The sequence below is a fragment of the Haemaphysalis longicornis genome, unplaced genomic scaffold (assembly GCF_048455015.1).
Source record: "Haemaphysalis longicornis isolate Haplotype H1 unplaced genomic scaffold, Haemaphysalis longicornis Haplotype H1 scaffold_1, whole genome shotgun sequence".
Taxonomy (NCBI): domain Eukaryota; kingdom Metazoa; phylum Arthropoda; class Arachnida; order Ixodida; family Ixodidae; genus Haemaphysalis; species Haemaphysalis longicornis.
The window spans coordinates 146,881,636-146,901,287 of NW_027526203.1; the positions used below are offsets into that span (position 1 = coordinate 146,881,636).

The 19,652-nt window shown below is 47.2% G+C and overlaps 1 protein-coding gene across 1 annotated transcript in view; it reads left to right on the forward strand.

The window, feature by feature from the left end:
- The first annotated feature begins 8,498 nt into the window (after nucleotides 1-8,498).
- LOC144137801 (nose resistant to fluoxetine protein 6-like) overlaps nucleotides 8,499-19,652 on the forward strand; it is a 113,844-nt gene continuing 102,690 nt past the window's right edge. The window contains exon 1 of the mRNA XM_077669793.1: nucleotides 8,499-8,889. Within this exon, the coding sequence (XP_077525919.1) occupies nucleotides 8,631-8,889 (259 nt within the window). The 5' untranslated portion in view covers nucleotides 8,499-8,630. The remainder of the gene's footprint in view (nucleotides 8,890-19,652) is intronic.

Sequence of the window (19,652 nt, forward strand, 5' to 3'; positions counted from 1 at the left end):
CTTTCCCAAGCTCTCAATAAATCTTACTCAGCAGAGATGTTTACCTCCCTTCTTCTGTTTGTCTTATAAAAACCCAAACGTTCAGTAAGGCCATCGTGATAAACACTTTTATACTTTGACGCTGTTGCCTTCTCTATCGAAGTGCGCGCCAACTCCCCGCAGCCGCAATTTTTCCCTCCAATATTTTAGGCCATGCAAGCGTAGATATTTTCGCAGTTTCCTGTGCCATGGTGATTAAACTCATTGTGCCTAGCCTACTTCTCGTCCCTGAACTTCGTACTTCAAAAGCACAAATGGTAAACGCGGCAATTAGATTCTAAAATGGTCACTAGACGCCAGAGTAACGCTAGTGCTTCATTCATCTTAACACCTAAACCTAGATGTCATCTGCGACTTTTGTTACGTGCTTGCGCTTAAGCGCGACACACCGCCAGCTCGCACATTGGATGCCATGTTTCACGGCGGCTGAAACTGAGAAAAATACCCACAAGTTGAGGAGTACGCGCAACAATACGTTAACCCTGAGTGAATGTACAGTGACCTGTTTCCAGTTGCCTGTACGGCAGTAATTTGTCTGAACGACAACGACAAGGCGCTTTGTCCGTCAGCATGCCAAAATGGAAACAAAACAAATCTCGGGCCATCTCCACTAAGGTGAAACCTGGGGAGGAGCGAAACATGCAGTGCATAAGTGTATTCTTGTCGACTTGGCGTTTTCGCCAACGGAAATGAAACCTTTGGGGGGTAGAGGTATACAGCTTTGCTGTAAAAGTCTCTTTTCTTCGCAGCACGAAGCTCTCTAGTGCGAGGCGTAAACGAGTGTACCAGAGTATTTTTAGTACGGGTTACCAAGGGTTGCACCGCTCGGCGTAAACGTGTGCCTCGGTGTTTCTTAAGTACGCGTTACGTTCCAGCGCCAGGCGTAAACGAGTTTCCCAGTGTTTTAGTACTATGACTACAGGAGACGACGGTTACGACGACAACATTAGACGCCGGCGGCCTGAGCTCTTAAGGGGCTTCTCTCTTAATAAAAGTTGCAGGTGACATCTAATTTTGGGTCTTAAGATGTACGAAGCGATAACGTTACATCAACTCTCAGGGAGCGTTGTCGAACGGAATTGTTGCATTTACGTCGATGCTTCACGAGCACTGAAGGTAAACGGAGAGAGAAATACTAGCAGCAGAAGCATATAATCGACGTGGGCCAGCATATATACAGGCCCTCTGTGCTTTTGTGGCTTAAGATATGAGCGTGAAAGGCTGCGTGTGCGGGGTGTTGGTCAGTTTAAGCGAGAAGATTACAATGTAAGGGTTTCAAAGCGCTTATTTTCGAAGGTCGACGTCGGGCTGACTGTTTATTTTCTTTTTAAAAGAGAGAAAGAGTGAATTAGGGTTTAGCAAAAATGGGTAAACTTATTATAGGGAGCTCAAGAGTGGAACCTGAAATCTAGGGTCCCAGATGCAGCAGCTTCTTTCCTTGCCCTCTCCATGAGCTCGTGTTGATCATGAGGTAATGAGCTGGTCAAAGACCCCTCCAATATCTCGATCGAAGTGTAATATGTATGGTTTGTATTGCTATACCCTCAGCATCCCCTTGAACTTGGCTCGGTTGCGTGAAAGAGAGTGGATATATGATGATGTATGATGTTCCCACCAACCATCTTCGCCCACACTTATTTGTAGACACTTCTTTTGGTTTATCCTCCACACACTTTGCAATTCTTTGACATTTACAAAGGGAAAGATTGTGTTCCTAAGCGCAGGATGAGGAAACGTTAATATTTTTCGGAGGGGGGAGTACGGTGGTCGTGGATGCAATGTGCACGACAAGTGAGTTCGCCTGCCTCTTGGTCGATGCCTCGTTCTCTTCCAGACCCCTGAGTCTGGTTGTCCAGGGGACGTTGTTAACTTTCTTCATCGTGAATTGGAATATCTTACCGAAGCGTTTAGGTATTCTCCCTGCAGCCAACGGACTAACGCCCTTTGAGAGTCTGGAATGGTGTTTAAGTTTCTATTCGATACTTTCGCTAGTCGGATTACCAAGAGGATGGCTCCGACTTCAGCTTCTTCGTTCCTGTATATAGGAAGCTCATGCAGTCACAAAGATGGTAATGGTGGTCATCTACGAAAATTGTTGCCTCCTACTTTTGTACGTCCCGGGGTCGGTGTATACTGCCTTTTCACTATACAGAACTTCCCTTGAATGAAGGTGATCCTTCCATATCGCCTGTCTGTTTGTAGGTTTGGATTCATGTTTTTGGGGTGCTACTCCAGAAGGCCCGAGATTGAGCGAAACTCGGGAAACACGAGCTCTAGCGACGCCCACGTAACATAATAATAATATTTCGAGCTGGAGTTCTAGCGCTTTGAAAATGCAACTCACGCTATTTGCTCATTATAGGGTGACGTAACCGGACCAGGGCAGCGCGTTCCAAGGAACCGCGACTAGGGCGTGGCGCGTTTTTCACTGCTGTCCCTGGTTCCACTGCTGCACTGGTGGCTACTGGGGCAACCAAATCCAACTACATTACTTTCTCGCGCTTTTATTTTATTAATCTGTATTTCACTACAAAGTCCATCTATCGTTTTATTTTAGGCGTTCTTATGAGTTTTTGTGTGAAATTCGCCCTCCTAAGAAGCCGTTTCTGCCCATTTCTGCCTTCAGGGGCAGTCAATGGAATAACGTCACTAAGGCCGACTAGGAAAAAAATAAATGGGGTGATGGAAACGCGCCACATTCAAAGTAATTGCTGCTCGGTGTTATCGAAACCCTCCGTCCGCTTTCAGATACGCAATTTCCTAGAAGCACTGGAGTATGAAGCTTACATGATTTGAAGGCGAAAACTTGGCGATTCTTAATAACAACTGATACATTGTACTTGCGATACTTATTAACAACTGATGATTGTACTTGCGATAATTCTTAACAGATATATTGCACTTGCGTATTTTTCCTCGCTTTTATTTCTTTGTCTTTCTGAATGAATTTTGGCATTCGACCGGCTTATTTTCTGCTATACCGTGTTTGCGTCAGTTTCTTCTCTTTCATTTCGTAGTGAACTCGTCAGCGAGAAGACTGGTTCATGCCACAGCCTCCCTATAACCGGGGTTCCGCGCGGCTGGTGTGCACCTGTCCTTCTCATGTGCCATCACGTTCACGTGTCACGCATTCTTCTACAAGTTTTACTTTTCCAATTCACAGTTTTGTGAATTTTCAAAACCGAGCCCATTCGCTCCTCAAAGCTCTCAATTGCGGGCAAGTCACCCAATTGGACATGTGCTGCGAAGAAAGGAATAGCAATAACCCCAGCTTTTCACATTTGTTTCCTTTATTTCACTTTGATCTTCACAGCTCTTGTTTGATGAAGCTCCCCACAGTCGTTTTTTTTTTTTATGGGCTCTATACCTTCACCCTCCTTTTGGCGTCACACTGTTTCTTTCGGTCTCAATCTTCCCTTCACAAGGTTTACATGATCCGCTTCCTGCCAGACGACTAAGACGCTGGACAACACCCGCTGAAATGCGTAAAGATGGCCTCGATAATAGACACACGCCGTTGATTATATACTTTCCTGCAAGTAAAATTTTTGCAAGAATGTTGTGACACGGAACGCCTCAAGAGAAACCGTCTGCCGCGCGGAAAATAAATGAAGCGCACGGTCACGCAACGCCACAATTGAAGGTTTTTCTTGCAGACGATAACTGAACTACGGCCACTCGATGTAAACGTTCTCTCCGTCGAGTGGTCGCGACTGAAGCGTACGCTCTGGCTGCAGACGGATAAACCCATAGTAGAACCTGTGGAAGCCATGTCCGGCTAACCACCTAAAAAAGGCGAAAAACTTGTCTGCAGTAATCCTACTGCGGGTACACCGGCTGACTGTCGCCGGAGGGCGGTCACTGGTGCGGTCGCTGCCAACGCTTCATTGGAAGGTGTCCGTCGCGTAAAACCGTAGCGCACGCAGTACTTGCTCCTCGGCAGTCATGGAGTGAAAGCCGCCCCAAAGTCATCGCAAAGGGGGTCGGGCGCCAGATGGCTGCGCAGCCAAAGCAAATGACTTTCGAGAAACGAAAAAGCGCTTGAAATTCCGCCTCCACTTATGAAAAAACTCTGGCGGGAAAGATATATGCCTGCTACGGCGACCATGAACAATGAACCACGACGCAGCAGCCGCCAACACGAGCGTCACGAGTTCAATTCGGCCGTGCAATATCTCTCCCGAGTTTCCTCCGAGTTGTCGTGTCAATCACACACACCCAGGCCATTCGTGGGCGCGGCGTTGCGACCGAAGCCCCATCCAACTGTGGCTGCCATGGCGTCCACATCGCCGGTGGGATAGCGTCGCAGCCCAGAAAACAATGAACGAATGAAGTCCCCAGGCTACCGTCTATCAAATGCTGCCACAGCCGCAGGGGAAGAGGAGGGGGGGTTCGGTCCGAACGAAGTGCTCGCTCTAGTCCAGACGATAGGAGCGGCCAAGACGACATGATTTTCCCGCGGCAGCCGCATTCATACACAGCACCAACACAATTGACGACAGATGAAACACCTTCAACGTCTGAAACGCACTCGTAAAAGGTTGAAACACGCTCATGAAACGCTAAATTGGAGCGATGTGTGATACTACGCCCGCCGTCCGCACGCGAACAAAGTCGGTCACGTTCGACAGTCGGAAGGGCGCGTTCCTTTCGCTACAGTGAACTGCTTCGCTCACTTGGTTTGGCCTTGCCCTGAACTGCACTGGAGCCACCCTCAAACCACGTAGCAAACACATTTCAGTGGACGAACAGAACACCTAGATAATCAGAGACGCCCCACGCCGCTTTTAGAGGGCGGAGCTTTAAAAGAGGGCTGGGGCCAGGTCGGAGCTTTAAAATGCTCCGACCTGCTTTATCTACTTTACATAACGGAGTGCATATTACAACTCGAATCTAGACGGCGCTGCACGCGGATATTTGTACAAGCCGTGCTTTTTCAACTTGAGCGGCCTGAACTGGGCGCGTTGATAATTAATGCCAAGCGTGCTCCGCGCGATTGCGATGGTGTCTCTTGAGGTTTATCAGATGCTGTACTATCACTACTCTGTTAACTCGAACAGCTTGAAACTCGGGATCGAAGTTATCTCGGGCCTTCTGGAATAGCGCCCTTGGTGGAGAATTTTTATGCGGAGTCGCTGGATCGGTGAAATGTCCGTGATGGTATGCAATCGATACTTTTCCGGGGTCCGTGGGGGGGGGGGGCGGCTGTCCTTCATACGATGACCCATCGAGATGTTGTTTTCCGAGCCACACCCTTCGTGCCAGGGAGGCTGTTTGTGTGATTTCTTCCGAGGCGTGTTAAGAACAGTGCTGGAGCACCTATTCATCTTCACCGTCATCAACAACCAAGTTAGGGAGAGTGCAGGACGAAGGCCTCTTATTGACCTTCACCCTCCCCGGTGATGCGCTTCCCGAGTCATTCCTTGCCTCCAAAAAGTTAAAGGCCGCCTCCTTCTTCTCAACCCATGTAGGTCGTCCATTCTGTTACACTGATGGCCCACCGTTTGTCGGTTCGTCTCACGGTAAAGATTGCGACTTTGAGGGCTGCCTTATATGCAGTCCTGATGATGGCGTTCACTTGATTTTCTTCGGTGTGTCTAAGTTTTTAGTAAGGTAGGCTCTTATTATGCGGCTCATGATGAGTGACTGCATGATTCTTACCGTGTCTTCTCTTTTTAATGCTCTTCTATTGTGTAGGCGTGTAATATTCTGGCAATTGTTTAACGATTTTGGCCTTTTTTTCGACAGTGAGATCGTCTCTGCCGCTTGAATCTAGAGCCTTGGCGAGAATTCTTACGAGACGTAAGGACATCCGTACCTATTTTTAGGGTGACGTTAAACTTGGCCGCATGCGCCATCCCATCTTTGCGAAACTGAATCGCGGCAATATCGAAAGGTTGTTCGTAAATTCGTGTAATTAGACACTATATACAACGTTTTATTTTATTTCGTTTGTGGCCGTAATATACGTCTTGCTTGATTTTTGAGAGACTGGCGTTCATCATTTGCCTCCTGTTTTGGTTTGGTGACCCAATGCAGGTGCCGGGACCAGTTCCCGTGCAAAACACGGCGTGGTGGCTCCGTGGGTAAGGCGTTGCCTTACTGAGCCAAGAACGCGGTTCGATTCCCGGCCGCGGCGAAATTTTCCTGATGGTAGCAGATAACAGAAACGCCTGTGTGTCGAGATATCAGAGCACGTTAAAGATCCCCATGTTGTAGAAATCAACCCGGAACCATATCGTACGGCGAGCTTATAGCGCTGGTGTGGCTCCGGTATACGTGAATTACCGGAATTTGAAATTTTTCATTTACCGCTTGAGAGACGCTTTGGTGTGATGGCGGCAGTTGCGGGCGCGGCTGGGGCGTGTGTTCCGAGCATGCTACCACAGAAAGGGCATAGAGCGAATTTCATTTCACCGCACAGGCGCAGCACCTGCTTAAATTGCGTGACGTTTCTTTCGCCTCCGCTGGAGTGCCATTGTCCTCCTTTCCAGAGTTCAATTGCCGCTGCGGCGTATTTCATGTGATTCCAGCAAGATGCGAGGAGCGAGCACTCGCATCTCGCTGTCTCAGTCATAGCTTCCGGGCGGCAGTGATGAGCACGACTCATAGCGGACGGATAGCAGACACGGGAAAACCGAAAAGGGAGTTTATTAACGCCATTGCGCTAAAACAGGCGCCGGTGACGAGCAGCACCGTAAGAAGCACCCGATGAAGGCAGCACTGTCCAACTGCCCATCGCAGTATACCGGCGGAGGTCCTTTTTGAATCGCTATGTCCCCTACAAAGACACATGTCGACGTCGCTAAGGGTTTACGGATGGACGCTACAAGAACAAACGCACACGAGCCACGAATTATGCCTGCCAATGAGCATTTTCTGCTGAGTCTCCGAACGTGTATTACCCTATAATGGGTGTCAATACCTACTGGCCGATAACGCTTCCGGGTATCCTTCTGACTACGCGCTATAGGCAAAACGTGACTGCGCCCAACAACACCACACGGTCCAAAGCAGACGTTTCCGACGTCTGAGCTTGTATGGCTGTTGACGGCACCGCCGCGGCAGGTGAGACGAAAGTTCCCCCAAGCTAAACGATGGCACGTTCGGGTTCCCACGCTATAATAATTGACCGGCCTTCAACTATTGCCACGCACCCGTCCACGAGATGCCGCTCTGCCAGGTTCCAATGAATAAAAATCTCTGCTGCGGGCAGTATTTCTCGAATAAAACTTCTGCTACCACATGAGAAGAGAAATAAAAAGAAGAAACAACTGCCGCACAACTTTCTCATGAAACTGCGCATTCTTAAACTTAGTACGCGGTCTGGCCAGTGTGCCGTCAGAGCCAACATCAAGGTGGGCAGTATTGTGCCAGACAAGCGGCACTTTCGAGAGCACTGCTCTACTTAAATTGTGTTCAATGCGGGCAGAACAACTCAGCACGGCGTCTAGATTGGGTAGCCTTAGCCGTTTCGAGTACACGCTGTCTTGGTGTTTTTTTTTTTTTTTTCGCAAAGCATACGGCGGACAAATCTGGTTTCAGGTAGGTGTCTCTGAAAAAAAGGGAATATCCGAAATGCCAGGAGCAGAGTTCCAAATAGCCGCTGATTTAGCATTTTGGCGCTGCATTAATCAGCCCCAATAATTCTCATGGAAGTATTAGTGATACTGGCGCGTAAAGATACCGTCAAAGTTTTTGATCTCGTTCTAATAAACCTGCTCTCAGATGCATTTCATCCCGGATTTTCGCATAAAGTAACCGATAGGCATGTAAAATTCATTGCGGATTATTTCCATGCTTGCCGTGTTTGAGTGAAAAGTTTCCCTTTGGAGCATTTGCGTGGGGGTGAACGGTGACATTCGCTGAACCCGTTTACTTAGACCTGTGTTGAATGAGAGGATCGGAAAAATAAGACATTAGTGGAAATACCATGCAGGGTCGATTTGTTCTAAACGAGACGTATTAACAAGCTGGCACGGAGGCGAAGACTCTTTACGCGATCGAACTAATACATTCTTTGTTCCGCTTGAGCTACGCCCGGAGGGATCCCCTCTTGTTCCTTGTCTAAAATTGATCTCTCAGCGTACGCACTTCTTTGCTTGTATGTGGCGGTAAAATAAATAAAGAACAAGGGCACGTCGTTACGGCGAGATTACGCCGTTTGTAACATGGGCCTCACGGTGGCGTTCGCCCGCAGACAGGCTGTGAGAGAGCGGTCGCCGTACGAGCGGAATATTTCAATGACGTCGAGGCCGCCTCCACGCAACAACCTTGGAAACGACGGCAGAGTGGCGTTTGGAACTTTCTCTGCTCTGCCATCCTGCGCGGCCGAGCAAAAAAGAAGGAAGGAGGTAACCGTAGGCTGCGTAAAGGCAAGGTGGTGAGTGAGGTCAGAAGAGGTGGAGGGCGAAAGATGTAAAACATCCTTCGGAGTGCGAGTGCGGTCCAGACGACGCTGTCAAATGATATCGATTGTCCCCTCACAAGGCCCGAATCGGGGCTCAGCACAGTCGGAAGCGCGGTGAGACACACGAGTCACGGTATACAGCGCAGTGTCTCAGTCTCCTGTCCAGCCGAGCCGACGCAGCATGAAGATTTGGCCAGTGCTGGTTCTCGCCTGCTTCCTCAGCGCAGCCCAAGTGGCAGGCGAGTCGGATGAGGCAGCGGTGGTGGCCAGGTGGAAAGCGATAGAGGCGAATGCCAAAGAAATTATCCGAAAGCTCATCACCTGGTCGTACCGGGACGCGTTGCAACTCGTGCATGAGGCGGACCTCTCGAGCGAGTGCTTCATCAGCCTCACGAGCGCGCTAAGGGGACTGCAGGAGCTGAAGAGCGACGTTGTCAAAAGTAAGTGATGACTACTTTCAGGCTTAAAAATATCGCGTTGGCTTAAAAGATGGGCAGCCGACGACCCATGCTCCCCCTCCTCAGGTCTCAGGAGCAGGGAACATGCCACAAATATCGGAAGTTTCTTTGCTCAGGTCAAGCGTCGCTTTCCATTGTGCGTTTCACACACGTCAAAAAAGAAAAGAGGTTTGGGGTGACCCTTCTGCGGTAAACCCTTAATTTAGAAGATTTTTTCTTCAAGTTTTTTTTTGTAGTAGAGTTGGTTCACGTTATTTCCGCTACAAATTTCCAATTTCTAAACAGTTCAGCCACCTTAAAAGAAAAAAAAAGCCTGTTTTGTGCTTTAAATTTTCATTGATTGATTGATTGATTGATTGATTGATTGATTGATTGATTGATTGATTGATTGATTGATTGATTGATTGATTGATTGATTGATTGATTGATTGATTGATTGATTGTAGGGTTTGATGCGCCGACGCCGATGATGCGCGCCGTAGTGGAGGGCTCCGGATTATTTTTGACCACCTGGGGATCTTTAACGTGCATCGAAATCTGGAACACACGAGCGTTTTTTGCTTTTTGCCTTCATCAGAAAATTGGCCGCCGTGGCCGGGAATCGAACCCGCGAAACTTTGCATTCAAATCTGCGTTTTCCAATTACGGGAAGTTACCCTCCGAGGCGGAAAATTCTGACGACACGCATAGACTCACCCGTACTTCATAATTGGTCAACGTCTTTGCAAGCTGCGTTTATCATGCGGCAGCATTTGTACTTACGCTGTGAGTTGTTGTAGCTACCCCAGATCATTGATACATTGGTGGTTTAAAACTTTTGTTAAAGGAGCCATCATGTGAGCAAGGGTTCCAGCCATGGCACAGAAATTATGACCTTATCTGTTACATAACAGGTCCGACGTGCACCTCATACTCTAAAACCACCCAAGATAGTAGTTTTACGGTGTGAAGGGCGCGAAGTGCTCTGAGTAACTGCGTTATCCTACATACCTTATTTAGAAAATATCGCAGAACTCCACTAAGTGTTTTTCGTCATTTTTAAGCCCTGTGATGTATTTTTAGACGTGTTGTGATTGATTGATTTGATTGATTGTGGGGTTTAACGCGCCGACGCAACGCAGGCGATGAGGCGCGCCGTAGTGGAGGGCTCCGGATTAATTTTGACCACCTGGGGATCTTTAACGTGCGCCGAAATCTCGTACACACGGGCGTTTTTGCTTTTCGCCTCCATCAGAAAAGCGGCCGCCACGGTCGGGAATCGAACCCGCGACCTCGTGCTCAGCAGCACAACGCCGTAGCCACTGAGCCACCGCGGTGGGTTAGACGTGTTGTGTACGATTGTTTTACCGCAGAAAGCATTACTGTGGTTTTATAAATATGTTCATATCGGCGCGTTCCTGCGTGTGCCACATGAGGCGAAAAATATAACCCCGCTTCCTGGAGGAGTTGGATGAAACGCATTCAGCTTTTTACCTTAGTGTGTTACGAGGTTAAAAGAATTCCACAATCTCGTTCCTCCTGCTCGCAACGACCTAATGAGGACTGTGCATTAATTGCTGGCCGGATGCAAATCTTTGCGGTTATTTTAAGCATGCAATGCATTTTACACCTATTAGCAACAACAAAAACCGCAGGCAACGTCATGCCGAAACGCAGCCGGTTCCCTTCAAACCGGGCCCAACTTGACTTGAACTTCAGAGCATGTCTATGTGCCATCACCAGACCACAATAATACTTACTGACTTTCGCCCCGGAAAACAAACTAATCACCATATATTTGCCTCCTGCTATACCCTTCAAGTAGGCTACCAACAAAGCCACTCCATCATGATTGGCGCATAAAAATCTGCTTACATTGCTGTCTGCATGGTCTCCACTTCTTATAGTGAAACTTCGCTGTCGCCTTGAGTGAACGTTCTTGAAATCCTGTAATAACTCCATAAGTTCAACGCACCAAGACATTTTTCAACCGGAAGCATGCCGAAGCTTGAGCTTCCTTCTCCTTTGTAAAGAGAAAATATTAGGGCATCCGCGCAGTGTGGTCATTCGTCCATAAAGGACCGCATTTTCCCAGTCTATTCCGGGCGGTGTGCTCAAAAAGTGTTTGTCGAGATACGAAAAACTGACAGCCGTGTTTTGGGCATTGCATTCGGGCTCTCAGGGACCCGGTAGCGCCAAACAGCTCCCTTAACTCGGCGGAAAAGTCTCCCGTTTATTTATATTTTTTTTGCTTTTTTTTCAAGGTCGTGTTGAAACGAAGGGGCCCCTGAGAATGTATCGCGTATCTTTCTTAATTGTATATTTGTATATAAGAAATAGAAATGTCCGAACTGACACCTATTCATGTACTGCACGGCGTAACATTATCCGAAAACTCTTCCGGTCAAGGGATCTCAGAGCACAACTTTTGCCTCATCCCAATCGAACAAAGTTTCACAAGCAAATAACTCAATAATACTGTGCAGACCCCTTTCTTCTTAAATGAAATTGCTCCAACATAAGTACACAGGAATAAGATCATTTTCCCCAGCGTTTTGTCGATAGAAAATGTACGACTTTCCTCGTGAACCCCTTTTTTACACGACATTTTTAGCTGTTTTTGCCATTTTGCCCTAGGGGCACCGATGTTCATTTTCTTGCAAATCAATCAACCGGTTGCAATTAAGGGTTCGCAACGGAGAAATGACACAGCACTAGCGCAGTGCCTTTCTTCTTTTGGATCCTGTCTCTAACTGCGCTGTTTTTACCATGTTTCATTGCTCTGACCGACTATCCCACACTCAAACACCGACCAATCGTCATGTCTTCCGTATCCTTGTTACTCGTCCTTTAACGCGTCCCTTTGGTTCTCCCACGGGGCGCCGCTACGCATTTGCTAATGCCCTAAGAATGCTCTGCGCGTGGCGTAACTTTACGCGATAGTAAACCCCTCTCCGTTGTCGCTTACAGTCTGGTTATATATTGACCTTGAGTGAGGCGATGTCCGGTTAAAGTCATGCAGCGCTCCACAAAGATCATACCGTGCACTGCGGACCGGGTGACTGTGCAATCGTTCGCAAAGGATTCCTTTACTATGCCGAAGCGTTCAATTACAAGCTCGTAAAACACGAAGGCAAGCTCCCCTACTTGCGCGTTCGAAAATGAACCACAAAAGCCAAAGTATAAGCCTGAGAATTTAAATGCTACGGTTTGTGTTCCCGGCAGTAAAGGAGCAAAGTACGATTCTGCCACTGCATTGTTCATTTGAGGAAAACCTCTATTTTACTTGGATGCGTTGAAAATCAAACAATTGCGGGCGATTTCCTGCTTATAAGTGGACTTTTCAATGGTTCCTCATTATACAGCAATAGCCTGAGTAGAAGCGTGAGCCAAACTTCATGAAACATGGTAAAAACAGCGCAGCTAGTGACAGGACGCAACGAAAGAAAGACACAGAACTAGTGCTATGCCTTTCTTCTTTTGTGTCCTGTCTCTGATTTTACCATGTTTCATTGCTCCAACCAACTAGCCCACATTGAAGCATTGACAAATCTTCATATCTTCCGTATCCTTGTTACTCCACGAAGGAAAGTTTGACATCCACCTGGCTGCATTCAGGTGGAAGTCAAACTTTCCTTCGCAGAAACTTACTCCACCTTGTGGATTTCCCCTAAATCTGGTCGATTAACGTCCTTGTTACTCGTCTTTTAACACGTCCGCCATTAGTACCGCAATTGTTGCATTTCTGGTGTGTGGCAGAGTTGACGCTCGCAGAAAAGTTCATGCATGGTTGTTGTCGCCAGCAGTTTTGACTGAAATGAAGGCCAGTAGGCAGCAGTGGAAGAAGAGAATGGGGGCTTCTGTCCTTATGGACGTCGTCTTGAAGAGGGATCACTTACAGATCGTGTACACCACTGCTAAATTGCTCGTACTAGGCCGCTTTTCGTGGCGTAAATGGTAATTGCGAAGACGGTGTCGTCGACACTGACATGGGGTCAATGTATACGTGCGATAGCGACAAAACTTCGGGGTAGGGCACCATGAGGTGGTTGAGATCAGCATGATGGGGTGCTGAGAGCAGGGACATTGGAGCGCGTTCGGTGGATACTTCCAGTCTCTAATAGTCTCTGGCAGAGTTTAGCCACTTATGGGGACCTATTTCAGGGACATTCCTTGTGCCCGGGCCTAAATGTCCGCAATAAAAGCTGCCCGGGCGATAGTAACCCATACCCACATGGGAGCATGGGCTTGATAAATCCGGAAGCAAAACATGTTTTTTTTATTGATACTCTTCCCTTGTTACTTGTTCAAAATACTAAGAAATTCTGGATTATAACCAGTGGCCCAAAAAATAACCCAGTATCTTTAGCTGATGAAACCGGCGCGGTCATCCCTCATTCTAAAGTTTTTTTGTTTTAAACGACGTGTTTAAGAAGGCCTCCACTCAATCGTCCCCAAATACTAAGTCGTATCCCATCGAAGCGGTCCATTTTCCACCAATGAATCGAATCGTTATTGACTGGTATGGAATCATACCGCTCATTAGAAATTTAAGGGTATCATCGTCATCGGGGGTAGGTGGAATAAAGTCGAAATTTCTCAAAAGCACCGAAGTGTATTCATTCAAAATTCTTGCTCAGATTTTCACCCAGTCATTAAACTCAAGTACCTTACCAGATGGTTGGAAGATTGGTAAGATAGTACCATTATTGAAGTCCGGGGATACCCACAATTGATTAAATTGCCGCCTGATTTCATTAACCAGCACCCCATGTGAGCATTTCGAACACATAATTTATTCCCACCTGGTTAAGTTTCTGAAAAATAACTTTTTTTTCCCTGCATGCCAGGCACGGTTAGGAAATCTTTTTATTGCGAGACCCAGCTCATTCCTTTCACACGTGACATTTTCTGTGTTCTCGATAACGGATCTTTTGTGGACTGGATTTTCTTGGACTTCTCCAAAGCATTCGATCTCGTCTCTCATCAGCTACTTCGCATGAAGCTTCAAAAGTTAAATGTGGACTCTCATATTGTAGCTTGAATCGAAATTTTTTTGTCTAATCGAACGCAGTTTGTATTTTAAGTCTTCTTTCTGCTCAGTCAGGTAAGGCGTGCCTCAAGGATCCGTACTCGGCCCCCTTCTCTTTCTCATTGATACCAATGATCTGTCCAGCTCAATTACCACTTCCATTAGATTATTTGAGGATGATTGTGTACTCTACCGAACAATTTCTTCAAATTCCGTCTTGTCAGTTCCACAGTGTGATCTAAACAAAGCCTCTAACTGGTGTAATAATTGAAAAATGCGTCTTAACATTAGTAAATGTAAAACAATGAGAAATTCCCGTCGTCTGAACCCTCCTGCAGCTTCCGTTTATGCAATCGAAGGCCGCCAACTTGAAGAAATTAAAACATATAGGTATTTAGGAATCCATATTACCCATAACCTATCTTGGGAAACGTACGTGAATTACATAATTAACAATGCTAATAGGACCCTTGGGTATCTTCGACGTAACTTTTCTGCTGCCCCTTCAGACCTGAAATTGATGCTGTACAAAAGAGTAATCAGTTCTAAACAAGAATATGTGCCTGCGCAGTATGGGAGCCTAGATTCGGTTATCTTACTAACGCTTCAGAATCCGTTCAAAACCGCAGCGCACGTTTTATCTCGGCCAACTACTCTCGTATGTCAAGTGCGACATCTATAAAGCTCACCCGTAATCTACCGAGAGTTTCTTTACGCAGAAAAATAGCTCGATTGAATCTTTTTCACAAGATCTACCATTCTAACCCACTCCTGTAAAAGAGCTGCTAACTAGTCCGTCATATATATCACCACGCACTGATCATTCCTACAAGGTTGAAGTTCCGCAATGCCATACAAATGTATTTTTTGATACTTTCATCCCCAAAACATCAAAACAATGGAACCACCTGCCAATCTCAGTCGCCCACAATCACCGATGCGCGCATTTCGAACGGCCGCTGAAAGCTACTTTCGTTCCCAGTAAACAGTTCTTTCCTTCTTGTTATCCAGATGCGTGCATTGTATATTTATAGGATACGTATTTCGGTATTCTAAATCTTTTGTGCTTATTTCCTTTTGGTAACTGGGTTTATTTTTCATGTGTTCGTATATTCGCCGTGTATATTCGTTTGCGTGTACTATCGATTGTATTTTCTTTTGGCCTCCTATGCAGATTTTTGATGGAAGGTTTTAATTGCATTTGTTTTTTTGGTCGCTTTGTACTTCTTTTTTTGAACCTGTATATTACCACTAGCACTGTATAACTTCTGGAAACGTTATTGTTTGCTTTATCTAAACCGAATTTCTTGTGTAACTTAAATAATCTCTCCATGTAGAATTGCTTTTTGTATTTGTAACCTAACCACTCCTTTCTGTAACGCCCTCCGGGCATTGAAGGTACTGAAAAAAAAATAAATTACAATGAATCAACAATTGATACTACGGAATCAGTAATCTTAATCAGGCAGTGAAACAGGAAAACAGACGATACATTGTATCGATCAAAATTACGACACCTATGCACTCCTTATTGAGCAGTGAATGGGAACCATAATTGTTCCATTTTGACTCATGCCCTCGTATTACAGTCCACAAACTCTTCTTTCTGGGCGTTTTAGTGCGAAAGCATTGAGGGCCACTTTCACCGAAAATGCGGCGTTCGGCGTCGGCATGACCTATAGATGAACCGTAAAATATCTAATCGCACAAACAGAATATAAGGAAAGAAAGGAAAATTCAGTGGGTCTGGCAGTCGAACTTTGAGGATACGGAATTCCGAATCCAACACGCTTCCCCTGCACCGTCGCCCGGCATTTCTTTAAGCAAACAAAAGGTTGATCTGGGGAATGAGCTGGGGTATTCGACTTGGGAACGTGTATGTGAGACGAACATATTCGGGCGTTCAGCAGTAATTTGAGCATGCTAATTGCAGAAGCAGCGAAGAGGCGAATAGGTGAGCAGTAAAGCACGTACCCGCTACACGTCGCCTTTAAACGACGCCTTTAACAGAGGAAACGTCGTGAATATCTGGGGCTCACAGGGGCGAACAAAGCGAAACCAACGGGGGAGCGAAAAGCGAAGTCCCTCCAACAACCTAGAGAAAAGGAACAAAGCCAAACAGAAAGCGAAAACGACGGAAAGGGAAAAGGGCAATAACCATGGCAACAGAGGACACGGGCCCACCATTGGAGTAAGATGGCAAGTTGTGTTAGTTGGGGCAGGTTCAGATTCATGATGAGAAACAGCGCAAGAAACGCAGGGACAAAAAAAAGAGGGGACGACGAACACCATTGGAGGCCTACAGGAGGGGATTGAGCGTGCTAATGACGAAAGTAGTGAAAGGTGTCCACGGTGAGGGCGCAGATTTGGCGCTAACGAGGACGATTGGCAAGGACTTTCAGTCGTAGTAACAGACAGAAGGAAAAGAAGCAAAGAGAACAGTGTGATAAGGATTCAATAAAATCAAGCACCCCTCCTTCTAACGATGGCGCTTTTTGAACGCGAAAATTTCTCGTGGCGGATTCTTTGGTGGTCGTCTGATTTTTGACTGACTTTTGACAACCTCGAAATGCAGCGATCGGATAGACGGCAGCTTCATAACGCGAGGAACCCAGATTCGGAAGCGTTTTTTTTTCCCCTTTCCCCGCTACCCACGATCATTCACCATCATCCTCAGAGAAGGTTGGCTTTCCTGCCGGGCGTTCTCGCGTTACAGAGGCCATCAGTGAGAACACTAAAGCTGCGCTTTAATCCAACCTAATCTAACAACTAGAGAACTACATGGGTAATTTGAGCGTGCCAATGACAAAAGTATAGGGAAGCCCTTGTACACTAACGCCGTATTTTTAATACCAAATAAGGCGAATGACCAAGCCTCTGGTCACGGTGACACAAGAAAGAACTGACGCAGTCCAAAACGGATAATGCAATAAAATAAAATGCATTATGAATTGCAAAATACAAAATAATGCAAATATAATGCAAAATAAAATGCAATGCATTCGAAATCCTGCGCGTCCGCAGGCATTCACAAGTTGTTGTAAACCTTTTATTAACCACAGGAAAAACCTTTATTACTAGGTCCTTTTGCATGATTGGGCGGCACTCTACCGGGGTTTTGTACCGTGTGTTACAGCTTCCGATGGGGTTCCGCAGGGTTGTTACCTTTGGTCCAGGGCTTCAGCGGCCTCTGCTGCCTTAAGTACCCGCTGAACCAGACCGAAGCGGTCTTCACAGTGGTCGCTGGCCAGCAGTACCTCCCATTGCTCCGCATTAGGGTTTCTGATGCTGGGGATAGCCGTTGTATTTTGGCATTCCCACGTGGGGATGTTGAGGGTGGGGTTTTGATTACACAATAAGCACGTATCTGAATATTGAGTCCGGTAAATGTTGCTAAGTGTGTTTTACTTTGGGGACGTGCGTGTGTGCAGCTGTATGCAGTCGGTGGCTTGTGCCCGTGTCAGCGGTTCGTGTGGCGGAGGGCATATTTTTAACGCGATGGCGTTGTTTGGCCCATTTTTTCAATTTATCCGTGGCGGTTAGCCGTCCGCTATCAGCCGTGCTCATGAAGCGTCTGCAGAAATGGGTCATAGCTTCCAACCGGAAGCTACGACTGAGGCGGGCAGATGCGATGGCTCGCCTCAATCTGGAACACCTGCAGCACCAACTGAAGTGTTAAAATGGCTGCGGCTTAGCTCCGCTAACCTTGGATATGCAAAGCAAAAGCTTGGCTTAGTCTGGTTGAGTCTTGGTTTCCCTTGGTTAACCTTTGATTTAGCTGTATTGCCGACCACGTCTCAAAGCCGCTCGGTTCCGTGCAACGCTCACAAGAGGAGGCCGGGCGAACGCGGCGTTCATTCATGGCGAACGCACCGTTCCTCTTCGCCGGGGGCAGACGAGTCACGTTGCCCGAAACGACCCAGCGCTGCATGCATGGGAGGCTGCGGGGGTGTTTGGCTGCCTCGGCCGCAGCGGCGGTGGCGACCGCTGTCGGCGCCCGAAGGCGCCAACAGCGGGCCCGGTGAATCGCGCGATGCGCTTCGAGAGGTGTGTCGCCGGGGGTGTGTCTCCGGTCGAAAATTCATTCGCCCATCCTCCACGAAATCGCTGGACGAAAGTAGTAAAGCTTTGCTTTAAAAGGAGGACAATCATAGCACGACAAAGAGGAAAGAAACGATACGTGTATTTAGCTGGCGCCGCGCTTGTGAAGTAAAGTTCATTCTACGCCCTCTCGATGGTTGAATGCTCTTCAGACCATCGCCAGCCGTGCCCGCAACTGACTCCATTACACCAAAGCGGCTCTCCCATCGTAACTAAGGCGGCACCAGCACTTGGTCACAACGAAACCAGGGGGCGGAAGAACAAGGAAGGCCTAGGTTATGAGCGGAAACGTTACACGAACGACTCCTGGAAGAAGTAAAACACAGTATACAGCTCGTAATTGCTCTAATCTTTAAGTTGCGTTGCGAATTGCCTGCGGCTCTCTCACCGCTGCAAGGTGTGCGGGGCAAACGAGGGACGAAACCACGCGCGCAAAATGAGGGATGGTCAGGTCATATGCCTGGCTTCGGTATAGGAACGATATCGGCTCAGCGCCATCCTTCTACAATTTGGCCTGACAGCCACACCTCGTTGACTGCATCGAGGAGATGGCTGAAAGAAGGATCTTCGCGGTTTTTATAAACTTTACATTAACTCGGTCTTGGCTAGAAGATGACCGAAGTTTCGCCTAGTCAGTCGTGTGCAGGAACTCTGCCATGGTGACAAAAAAGCACCCCAAGGAGGTCATCCCAGAGAACACTCACGCAAAAAACATCGGAACTTGCCTACTAAGAAGTGGTAGAGCCTTTCTCACCATCGGCAAATTACAGAAAATCTTCAACGAACAACGAATTAACCCACTATGTACTGTAAAACGCCGAAACAGGTCAACAGGAAGAGTTAAAGCGGAAACGATGACTCATGCAGTCACTAATTATGAGCCGGATATCGTACAGCCTCTCGAACCACAAACTTAATCTCACCGAAGAATCCAAATAAACGCTCTCAACCGGACAGCATATAAGGCAGCCCTCAACTACCCCCATTTCACGGTTGAAATAACGTACTCAAATCAAGTTTTTATAACATATTTCAAGACATCTAAGTAGCCACTGTCTTAGCGCAAAGGAAGCGGGTTGGAACAAAAATTAAGTGCCCTTCGACTCTGTGAAGATGGAAGACCTCCAAAGCTGTACGCAGTCCACGGAGTGCTCGAATAAAAACGTTTCTTTGTAATTTGCCATTGAGCATACTTCCGAGCAAGTTAGCTGAAGGAAACTTGGAAGGGCTCGAGCAATACTCTAGCGCACAAGCATAGGGCTGTCGGTTTCCATCCCGCGTAGTAGGCATCTTACTGTCTATGTAGCACACCAAACCACTGCGCTCGACCTACAAGGACGCCAGATGGGCCTCTTGACATCCGAGTTTAAACCTCCCGCCAGCACACTGGTCATGTCATCAGCGAAGACCTGAAGCATATAGATACGCATGCACGCCCACCCCCTTTCCACTTCCCACCCTTGCACGCATCAACCGGCAATCGGTGATGTGCGCATGCCTAAAGCGAAATACACTGGCAAAGGTGTCGCTCTGAAACCCATTCAAGCTAAACAAGAAATATCGATTAAAAATATGGAACAGCGCGAACGAAACAGGACCGAGGAATCGAAACACGCAGAATGCAAACGAACAT